Consider the following 11,430-nt stretch of genomic DNA (forward strand, 5'->3'; position numbering starts at 1 on the left):
CCATACCGTTCCATTATATCAAACTGATCAGGCTCTAACAAATCGGACACATGCATTCAACTCTTTTTCTTCATTACCAAGCAAGGATTTGGGCAACTTATCAGACACCTTAACCATAATATACCACATACACCATCGGTGTCTTGTTTGTAAAACTACTCGTTGAATTGCAACTTTGATCCCCCAATCTTGATCAGTGGTAATCAATTTAGGTGCTAACCCCATACATCGAACAAAACAATCAAACAACCAAGAATAAGAGTCCCGACCTTCATTTGATAACAAGCAAGCTCCAAATGTAACTGGTCTGGAATGGTTATCTTTTCTAGTGAATGGAGCAAAAATCATGCAATACCTTAATAACATAACATAAAAATGAATTATATTTTCATACAGAGAGAAGTATCATTTTATCAGCCAAAAGTATCATCTGCAACCATTATGTGATTATGATACTCAACAAAATGATACACCTCATAACCTCTGCCCATACCATCAGAAAAATATCTCAAGTTGAGCTTAGCAAGACATTCACACCTAAACGACCGACACCTACGCTTCTTAACAGACACTTCAGTTGATTGAGATGCATGACCAGGTGTAAAATTCTTAGAGCCTTGTATGTTGCAAGTCAAATACTGCCACTTAATAGTACCATGAACTGATTTGTTGCCTAGTTTTCGAATGCCAAACCAACTGAACGAGCATAATGTTCATAGAAATCAACTACTTCTACTAATGTATTTAATTTCTTCAAAGCATCATCGCAAACAGGAATGTACATACCTATAAAGTAGTAAAAGTATTATTTTATCAACTCAAAGTATCATTTTATCAGCTAAAACTATCATTTTATGCACCAAAACTATCTTTTTATCAACCGCATGTATCATTTTATGAACCAAAAGTATAATTTTATCATTCAAAACATTTATTAATCGATCCATTCAATATCATTCAATATGAAAATATCATTATATCTTTTTGAAACTTGAGGTATAACACATAACCGATGATACATAATATGATTAAATGAGAATTTCAGTAAATTAGATATATAACCAATCGATCAGCTAATATTAATCTAAAATCAAATTCAATACATGAAGCAAAACAAACTCAATAAACTAAAATATGGATCAGCTAATATTAATCTAAAATCAAATTCAATACATGAAGCAAAACAAACTCAATAAACTAAAATATGAACACAATCAATAAGCTAAAATAATAGATAATGATTACAATACCTTCGAACAACAAAATAAGCAAATTATGACAGCAATTAAACAGGTGATCATTGAAAATAAGAACACAACATTGAAAACATTTTCCTGATCACAATTATGTATATATATAATTTAAAAATGAATCAAATCGGAAGAAAATCTGGAGCCAGAAGTATGGAATCAAAATATGCGAGAAATATAGAAACGAAATCTCTGAAAAAATTGAGAGAAAAAGGAATCGAACAGAAAGAGAGTGAAAGAATAGAGCGAAATTAAGATCATAAATGAAGTGCAATGACAGTTTTACCCTTTGCGCGTTTTTTATGAAGGAAAGTTACGTTTGAATATGGACCACACGATTGGAAAATACTCCCTCCATCCGTCATTAGGAGTCTCATTCATGGGCGACACGAGTTTTAAGAAATGTTAAAAAAAGTAGGTGGAAAAAAGTTAGTGGAATAGGGGTCCCACTTGTATATATTAGTTTTAAATTAAAAGTGAGTTGAATGAGTTAGTGGAAGGTGGGACCCTATTACCATTTATGGTAAAAGTGAACCGGGACTCTTATTCACGGACGGACTAAAATGGAAAAACAGGACTATTATTCGCGGACGGAGGGAGTATGTATGGTCCAGATTTGGTTATATGGTTATTATGTGATTTATGGGTTATTATATGCTCACATCTCTCTCTATTATAATAGAATTTAAAAGAAAAAATCTCCGGAAATCCTACTTTTAAATATTTTATGTACAAAATATAGGTGTACCGTACTGTACTTCAGTATACAGTAAAAATGCGGTATACCACAATAACGTTAAGGTAACAGTATCAAAAATTAATCATACCGAATTTTCAGTATACCGGATCGGTATGATATTTTGTATATCGCAGTTTTCGGTATAGTATACGCACCCTTAAATTCTCATTGACAAATGTTAATGTGAATTTATAATTTAATTGCAAGGTTTGAAATTTATAATAAATTACCAAAAATTAATTTGACAGTAGTTATGATTTAAAAAATAACTTCTCCAAAATAAAATTTTAAAAAAGGAAAACCACCCAAAATATCAAATATCGGATCCTGCGAATATATATACTAATCCAAAACTAGATTAGCTTTAAAAGGGCCCACCGATGAAATATTTGGCCCAATTAGCAACATTTTAGTCTTATTGTTTACTAAGTATCTCTTTAAATCGATGATAATTTAGATAGCAATCATATATCCTGAATCCCAACTACTTCGTACACTCACTCCAAGCTCTTCAAGATAAATTAAATCTCCAATTTAATGTTTACCAAAAAGATATTAGTGTTATTCAAATATTAAAAAAAAAATAAACTTTTATACATGCACATATTAAAGGACCCCAATATCTGATAGTACTTTATCTTATTCCTGAAATTATTGAGTGGTGAATATTTAAATAAAAAACTAGAAATATTATAAGAAATTGATGATCAACAGATCAAGTACAGCTTATATGACCACATAATTAATTAGGAAACACCATTATTATCAAATCAAAGCTTATGGTAAAGATTATGGCCCACAATAACATTTTGGACTCGGCCCAAATGTTTTTATTTGCAACTTTAAAGGAAAAAGCTGAGATCAAAATTTAGGGTTTTGACGTGTCGGTATCTCGGGCAGCTCGGGCAGATTTTGTGCCGTTACCCGTGTATTTATTTTTTCATTTTATTCCTCAAACTTCCCGTCCCGCTTCTTCTCTCTATTCGAATTTCTCTCCCTTTCTCTCTCTACACGCATTTCATTTTCAAACGCCAAATTTTTGCTTGCGAAATCTGATTCGTAGAAGTTATAGAATTACTATAATTCATACCTGGAGGAGATAATCTGATCTGTAATTTGTGTTGAAGAATCGTTAAAAGAATCAGTCTAGCTGTTTGATCTGAAATCGAAGTGATATTCAATTTGCTGTTTGATTGAGGTATTGTCCCTTCATTTCGTGTTTATTCAATTCAGATCTGAGGATATTTGGAGTTGATTTGGTTTAATTTTCTGCGTATCTACGCATTTAGTATCTGGCTTCGGTTTTTGTTTATTTCTGTTTTCGTGAGATTGTTGTATAGCCCTTGATCATTTTTTCAGTTAATGTACACAATATTTTATATGTTTTGTTTAATGAGAATGAACTCAATCAAGCTTTAGGTTCGTCTATAAGATATTTGATTGATTTGCTTATCGGTGTGTGAATTTAAATTTAGGTCAGGACTGAGTATGACTCGGATTTCACCTTTGCTTTTAAATGAAACCTTTTGAAGTTGTTTACAGTTTGATTCTTCGCATTGATCTCTCTTTGTGTCGATCTATTTACTGTGTCGAGTTTAATTGTATAACCTTCATATGTGATACATATTTTTATCTTTCATGGTTTCGCTCTTATTTATATGAACATTGTGATTTATTTTCCTTAACCTCCTAGCTCATTTGTGCAGAAAAATGGCGTTGGAGATTACCCAATATCTATTGGCTGCTCAATCTCCGGATGCAAAAATACGAAATGAGGCGGAGACCGCTCTTGGTCAGTTCCGTGAACAGAATTTGCCTGGGTTTCTGCTGTCTTTATCGGTTGAACTATCCAGCGATGGAAAGCCAACTGAATCGCGAAGACTTGCTGGTATTGTACTCAAGAACTCCTTGGATGCTAAAGAAGCAGCAACCAAAGGCAACCTCGCCCAACAGTGGGTGGCAATTGACATTTCCTTCAAGTCCCAGATCAAAAACTCTCTTTTGAACACTTTGGGATCATCTGTTAGGGAGGCTAGTCATACTGCTGCCCAAGTGATTGCTAAGATAGCTTCAATCGAAGTGCCAAAAAAGGAATGGCCGGAGCTTGTTGGATTGCTGCTTTCCAATATGACTCAACCAGATACGCCTGTATTGCTGAAGCAAGCAACCTTGGAGGCACTTGGTTACATATGTGAGGAGATTTCTGATGAAGATCTTGTGCAAGAAGAAGTAAATGCTGTTCTAACAGCTGTTATTCAAGGAATGAATGTCTCTGAACAAAACTCTGATGTTCGGCTGGCAGCAACCAGAGCATTGTATAATGCCCTCAATTTTGCTCGGACGAACTTTGGTAATGAGATAGAGAGAAACTATATAATGAAAGTGATATGTGATGCTGCATTGGCAAATGAGATAGAGATCAGAAAGGCTGCTTTTGAATGTCTCGTTTCCATTGCATCAACATATTATGAGATCCTTGAACCTTATATGCAGAAGATCTTTGAGCTAACGTCGAATGCAGTCAAAGCAGATGAGGAAGCTGTTGCCCTTCAAGCATTAGAGTTCTGGAGCTCTATATGTGATGAAGAATTGGACATTCAAGATAATGAGCTGCCTGAGAGCGGAAATTCTAATCCTCCACACTCTCAGTTTATTCAGAAGGCACTATCGACATTAGTTCCTATGCTGCTAGAAACTCTGCTCAAACAGGATGAGGACCAAGACCAAGAAGATGGGATATGGAATCTGGCCATGGCTGGCGGCACCTGTCTTGGTCTTGTTGCTAAGGTTGTTGGGGATCTAGTTGTCCCACTTGTAATGCCTTTTGTAGAGGCTAACATTTCAATGAGTGACTGGCGGTCTAGGGAAGCAGCCACATTTGCCTTTGGATCTATTCTTGATGGACCTACCATGGAGAAGTTGTTACCTATGGTGAATGCTGGTCTTGATTTCATGCTCAATGCAATGAAAGATGAAAACGGTCACGTTAAAGACACAACTGCATGGACTCTTAGTCGTATATTTGAGCTGATGCACCTGCCGGCATCTGGTTTCTCTGTTGTTACTCCTTCTAACTTCCAAAAAATTTTGGTTGTTTTGTTGGAGGGTTTGAAAGATGCTCCACATATCGCAGAGAAGGTTTGTGGAGCTATTTATTTTCTTGCTCTAGGATACGAGGATGCTGGGCCGACCTCTTCGCTGATGACTCCTTTTCTTCCTGATATCTTTAGCACCTTGATTGCCACAGCTGAACGTACAGATAGCAGTGACTCTAAGCTTAGGTCTTCGGCATATGAAGCCCTGAACCAGGTTGTTAGGTGCTCAAATCTTCCTGAAACATCCCAGATAATCTACAGACTTCTCCCTGCTATCATGTCAAAGTTGGAACAGACTATCAATCTACAAATTGTGTCATCTGATGACAGGGAAAAGCAAGGGGACTTGCAAGCCTCTCTTTGTGGTGTGCTTCAGGTCATCATTCAAAAACTAAGCAGTGCTGACGACACTAAACCCATAATACTTCAAGCAGCTGACCAGATCATGGTGCTTTTCCTCAACGTGTTTGCTTGCCGTAGCTCTACTGTACATGAAGAAGCTATGCTTGCCATTGGGGCACTGGCATATGCAACTGGGCCAGATTTTGAAAAGTACATGCAAGAATTCTACAAGGTTTTAGAGATGGGTTTGCAGAACTTTGAGGAATATCAAGTTTGTGCCATTTCGGTTGGGGTTGTTGGTGACATATGCCGTGCATTGGATGGCAAGATCTTGCCATATTGTGATGGGATCATGACGCATCTTCTCAAAGATCTCTCCAGCAGTGAACTTGACCGGTTGGTTAAACCTCCCATATTCTCCTGCTTCGGGGACATTGCTCTTGCAATTGGCGAACACTTTGAAAAATACGTTACCTATGCGGTGCCAATGATGCAAGGAGCCTCAGAACTCTGTGCTCGGATTGACACCAATGATGAGGATATGGTCGACTATGGCAACCAGCTCAGGCGCAGTATTTTCGAGGCTTATTCAGGCATTCTTCAGGGATTCAAGAATGCCAAAGCTGAGCTGATGCTTCCTCATGCTCCTCATCTTCTGCAGTTCATAGAACTGGTTGCAAAAGACCAGCAGAGGTATAATAATAATACTAATAATCAATCAATGGTTTTTTATATGTTTTCGAATATTCTTTCTTATATAGTCTGATGTGGTGTGTTCTGTACTTCAGAGATGAGAGTGTTACTAAGGCAGCAGTGGCTGTTCTTGGTGACCTGGCTGATGCACTGGGTTCAAACTTGAAGATGATGATCAAAGATAGTGCTTTCTGCACTGAATTGCTAGGAGAGTGCCTTGTGTCTGGTGATGATCAGTTAAAAGAAACGGCAACGTGGACTCAGGGGATGATCGGGCGAGCCTTTTCTGTCTGCGGTTAAGCTTTGTTTCTCAGTTCATTGCTTTGTTTGAGTTTCTTAATGGAACAAGTCCTGGTCTTCAAATATGTGGTTGATGAAATTCTTTTCATCTAATTATGAAAAACGTTGCTTATCATGTTTCTGTGGCCTTGTCATTATTCTTAATGATAATAAAGTTATGCTTTTTGCCATATTGTTGCTGCTTATTTTGTTGATTTATTTTATACTGCTGAATTGATTGAACTTCTTGTGTAGCAGATTAATAATTTTGAGCATATGAGAAACTGCAATTTGATTTTCGATCAGGTGTGGTGAAGGAAATTTATTCTACTTTTATGTGGCTTCTGTAATCAATCAGAAACAGCCAAATGCAATTCAGCAAATGTGAAAATTTTTACACAAAGTTCCTATGATCAATGACTAGCAATAGCTGCACAAATAATGAATTGTTTGTTCGGTTTGATTTATGCTAATACCGAGTAAGATTAATCCTAAATTTATCTGTGTGAATTAATCAACTATTATGACAATAGTTTCCGGAATTTGCTTATTCATACCTAGTCCATAAGAGCATCCACAATAGAAATAGGTCAGCCATAGACCAGCCACTCTCTCTCCCTGCTACATCAGCAGCACTAAAAATCCACCTACCACATCAGATAAAAAATAATTCAAAAACAACTACGTTTATGGAATTAAACACAAAATACGGAATTAAATTTACGACACATATACGGGAAAAATTCGTTAATTTTATTTAAATAAAAAAAAGTACATTAACTAAAAATCAAAAAAATTACATAATAAAAAAAAATCCGGGCTTCCACACACGAGCCACCGCCCCACTCTACTCCTCACTAATTTATTAAAAAAATACATTAAAAAATGTTAGTATGCCTTGAATCCGTTATAGTTTGCCGCTAGCCGATGCTATGACATGTTTCTGTTTTAGGTCTTAATTTTGTATTGGGCCTAGTTGTTGTTGTCCATCGCTAGATGTTGCTCTTGTACAGAAATTTAGTGAGAGAGAAAATCGCGTTTATATAGTTTTTCAAAAATTAAAAAAAAAAATAAAAAATAGCGCTAGCCGATCGCTGGCCGATCGGCACGCCACAATGGCGGCCAGCGCCATCAAATCGGCTAGCCCACGCCGATTTTTTCGCCGATTTTCGGCTGGCCGATCGCAATGGTTCGGCTAGCCGACCGGCTAGCGACGCGAATCGGCTAGCCGCCATTGTGGATGCTCTAATAAGAGTCATATTTGGTGTGGGCACGAGTTTTAAAAAATGTACTCCCTCCGTCCCATAGAAGTTGGCACACTTTCCTTTTTAGTCTGTCCCACAAATGTCACATTTCCCTTTTTGGAAAAAGTTTTCTCTCACATGAATATAAAAATTATATTTTCTCTCTCCATTTAACACACAAAACAAAACCTCCTAAAATCTCGTGCCATTTTCAAAGTATGCCAACTTCTCTGGGACGGATGGAGTAAAAAACATTGGGTTGGAAAAGTTAGTGGAATATGGAGTCCACATTTTTATATTTGTTTTATAATAGAATGTGAGTGAAGTGGGTTAGTGGAATCTGAAAGTGAAATTATTGTGGGACGGACCGAAATGATAAAATGTGACTATTTTTGTAGGACGGAGGGAGTACTCCTATAGTAGTATTGATTTTAATGATTGAAAATAAGAGTACGTGAATAGAGTGATGCTAAATGGTCATATTTTATGGCTGGCCATGATCAGATTTTTTAATAAAAAATTGGGTCAATTCTAACAAATTTAATGTGCCTGCATAGCTTTATTGATATAAATATCATGCCTCATATCTCTTATACCTTTATGTGGATGATCATAATGTGACTGATATGAATACCATGCCTCATGTCTATTTTCATAGTGAAATGTTGCCTTTCAACTCATATCTCCCTAACTATTCATATTTTAGCCCTAAAAGTCTTTCTTTTTTTCTTCGTTTTTAAATCTAAGTATTTTGATGTACAGTTGAACTTGAATCTGTTAGATAAGTGTTTTCATTATTATGTTTTCATTGAGTTTGAACCTCAGTAGATTTCTTGAAGGAATTATGTTTGAGGATCAAATCATACATGATAGTACTACATATAAATAAGGGTTAACATTGGGGTGAGAGGGGAATCAATAATTGCCAGCAAATCCCAATTTAGGCATCTAATTTCTTTGCAATTTGTAAACGTACACAAGTATAATTAATTTTGAGAAAATAAATTAATTACCTTCATTTTCATTTATATTCGGTCATAGAGAGTCGGCAAACATATTCCACGAAAGATTTCAACGGATATGGTGGGGTTTATTCAGACATATTATATTAGGAAACATTGAAGATTAGATGATTAACCTTCTTTGCTTCGATTTTTCTCTCTCTTTCTTTTTCCGTGTAAAACAAACATTATAAAATATTTAATTATTTATTGTTACAGTAGATATCGATCGATATCATTGATTTTTTTCTCTGAAATTACGAGCCTGCTTCCCCCTCACTAATATAATTGTAAAAGTGGTAATCCCTCCAAATTCCAATCCAACAAAAATAAGCTCTTAAATTTTTTTCTTCGTCCAAAATTTCTTTGAAATAATATACTTTTGTCAAGATTAAATTATGTATAACTAATTAAGCCTTATTTATCATGTGTTCCTATTTTTGAGGCTGCATTTTGTAGTTGTCACAAAAAGAGAATTATTTTTAATGATCACTTTCAATCTCAATTTCATGGACATTAAATTAAACATGTCTTCTATCATAAGCCTTAATGTTTAATATTTATCTATTTCATGAAAACTACGACTTCATCTTATTCTTCGACTGACACGCGTAAATATTGAGCCCAACACATATGTGTGTGTGAGTATGTTGTCTTATTAATATAGGTTTTTAATCGTTGTTGAAAATTAATGCAATTCCATTGAAAAGCCAGTTTTTGGAATGTTGGGTTTGTTTTATTAGTATTTTAATTTTATTGAAAGAAATCAACAGTATATACATGTCCATACTTATGTATGTATGAGTGCTATTTATCAATTGATATGAAATATAATGAAAATCACTTTATCCCAAGTGTCTTTATAAGTATTTTATATAGATTGTCTCGTCCAAATTTCGAAAATAACAGGCTTCCAATTGTGCAATTTTAATCAATTCTTACTTAATACTTGTTCCAAAATGAATGAGATGTTTTGGTTATGAGAAAAGGGGTAGTATTTTTTTGGGATTAAACACACAAAGAAGATCAGCATCACTTGCAAATATAAATGAAGATCGAAAAATTGTAGATAATGGAGGTTGAATTAATGAATCAAGATTTGCAAATTCATTTATCCAACAAATTAGTAAACTAAAACTAACGACAAATTAAAGGCTGTATTTCATATCTTATCTTATAGAGTGACATTTGGCATAGTAGCTTAAGAATGGGACAACGGATGGCTGATTATGTGAAAATTAATTATTAAAACCCCCTTTTTATCCATTAGCAATCAAATTCAGAATTTGCTTGATAAAATATATGGAGTACTACATTATAGTACATTTTAAATAAATATTAAAACTATATCAGAATTCTTAAATACTCAAGTTCCGATTAATTCCAATTTAGCAGTTACTACTATAAGGATGAAAAGGAATTAACATCTGTCGTTTCTTGTCAATTAGAATAGATTGTGAAAGTCTGATTTAGATGTACTGATTAGTTTCACTATGGTTCAAGCATGATCAAATTTTTTATATATAGTTCCATGCAAGAATTAATATACATAAATGTTAATCACAACCTTGTAAAAGATGCGACAGCTCATCACAAAAATCATCGTTTTTAATTTTTAAATTCCGAGAGATTAGCATATGAATTGGAGGGCTAGCTATTGATAAGAACGAATAAAATTGTAGTCCATATATGTACATTATTTTACTCAGATTAAATTTCCAAGTAATCACTAAAAGCACCACATCACATCTTTTAATTATTCAATACTCCTAATCCTATATTAATTATTGGCCTAAAAAATATGTTTCAGTATATTTACTACATGTTATCATGTTCTGGTCCTCTGGTCAGGCCATTCAACTTCAATAACATATTTTCTCAGAATGAAAATGGTTATCAAAATTATATGGTTAATTAAAAGTGAAATCATTACAGAAACAATTCAACTGTGGTTCTGAAATTACAAAAATGGATTAAAATAGTATTACCTCTGTCCCATGATAAGAGTCTCATTTTGCCATTTCAGTCAATCCCACAATAAGAGTCCTATTTCACTTTTACCATAAATGGTAAGTAAGTCTCACGTTCTACTGACTCACTTCACTCAAATTTTATTATAGCACTAATATAAAAAAAAGCGGACCTCATATTCCACTAATTTTTTCAACCCACTATTTTTTACATTTCTTAAAACACACGTCTACACCAAATGTTACTCCTAGTATGAGACGGAGATTATATTTTATTGGCAATGAACCTTTAAACATCATTGTTACATAATTCCCTGTTAGTATAAAATTTCCGAAACTATTTGTAAGCAACATAAAACCAGAATAAATTGCTCTAATCCTGTCTTATCTGATTGACTACTAATTACAAAAGATATAATAATGGTAGGCATTTCTGATCATTTTCATGTCTACTTGTGATTTAACTGTATTATGAACTGCTAATCTAGCCATTGGTAAAAAGTTGATAGTGTAATGGAAGGGAATAAACTTGAAAGTAACAAAAAAGAAAAATTAAATATAAAAAGTAAACATCCAAGAATAATTCAAGAAAGAAAGAGGACTTCACCGGGAACCTTACCTTAATAAATTCCTTTGTAACATATGACCAACGGAGTAGTCTCTCCTCAAATTTATTTTATTTTTTGTGTCACCATCTTGATATCTACACATATATTTCTATATATATCTGTGTATAAATAAATGATTGATCATGCCTACTACCACACCTCAAATCTATCTCTTACTCTCTCTGTAAAGAGCCACCAAGATTCAAGAA

At 34.4% G+C, this 11,430-nt stretch overlaps 1 protein-coding gene across 1 annotated transcript; it reads left to right on the top strand.

The window, feature by feature from the left end:
- Positions 1-2,952: 2,952 nt before the first annotated feature.
- Positions 2,953-6,589, top strand: LOC125223907 (importin subunit beta-1-like). The gene is made up of 3 exons (XM_048127214.1): positions 2,953-3,187; positions 3,696-6,119; positions 6,215-6,589. The coding sequence occupies exons 2-3, from the start codon at positions 3,700-3,702 to the stop codon at positions 6,417-6,419; spliced, it is 2,625 nt and encodes an 874-aa protein (XP_047983171.1). The 5' UTR covers positions 2,953-3,187; positions 3,696-3,699; the 3' UTR covers positions 6,420-6,589.
- Positions 6,590-11,430: the final 4,841 nt, after the last annotated feature.

The sequence above is a fragment of the Salvia hispanica genome, chromosome 4, assembly GCF_023119035.1.
Source record: "Salvia hispanica cultivar TCC Black 2014 chromosome 4, UniMelb_Shisp_WGS_1.0, whole genome shotgun sequence".
NCBI classification, from domain to species: Eukaryota; Viridiplantae; Streptophyta; class Magnoliopsida; order Lamiales; family Lamiaceae; genus Salvia; species Salvia hispanica.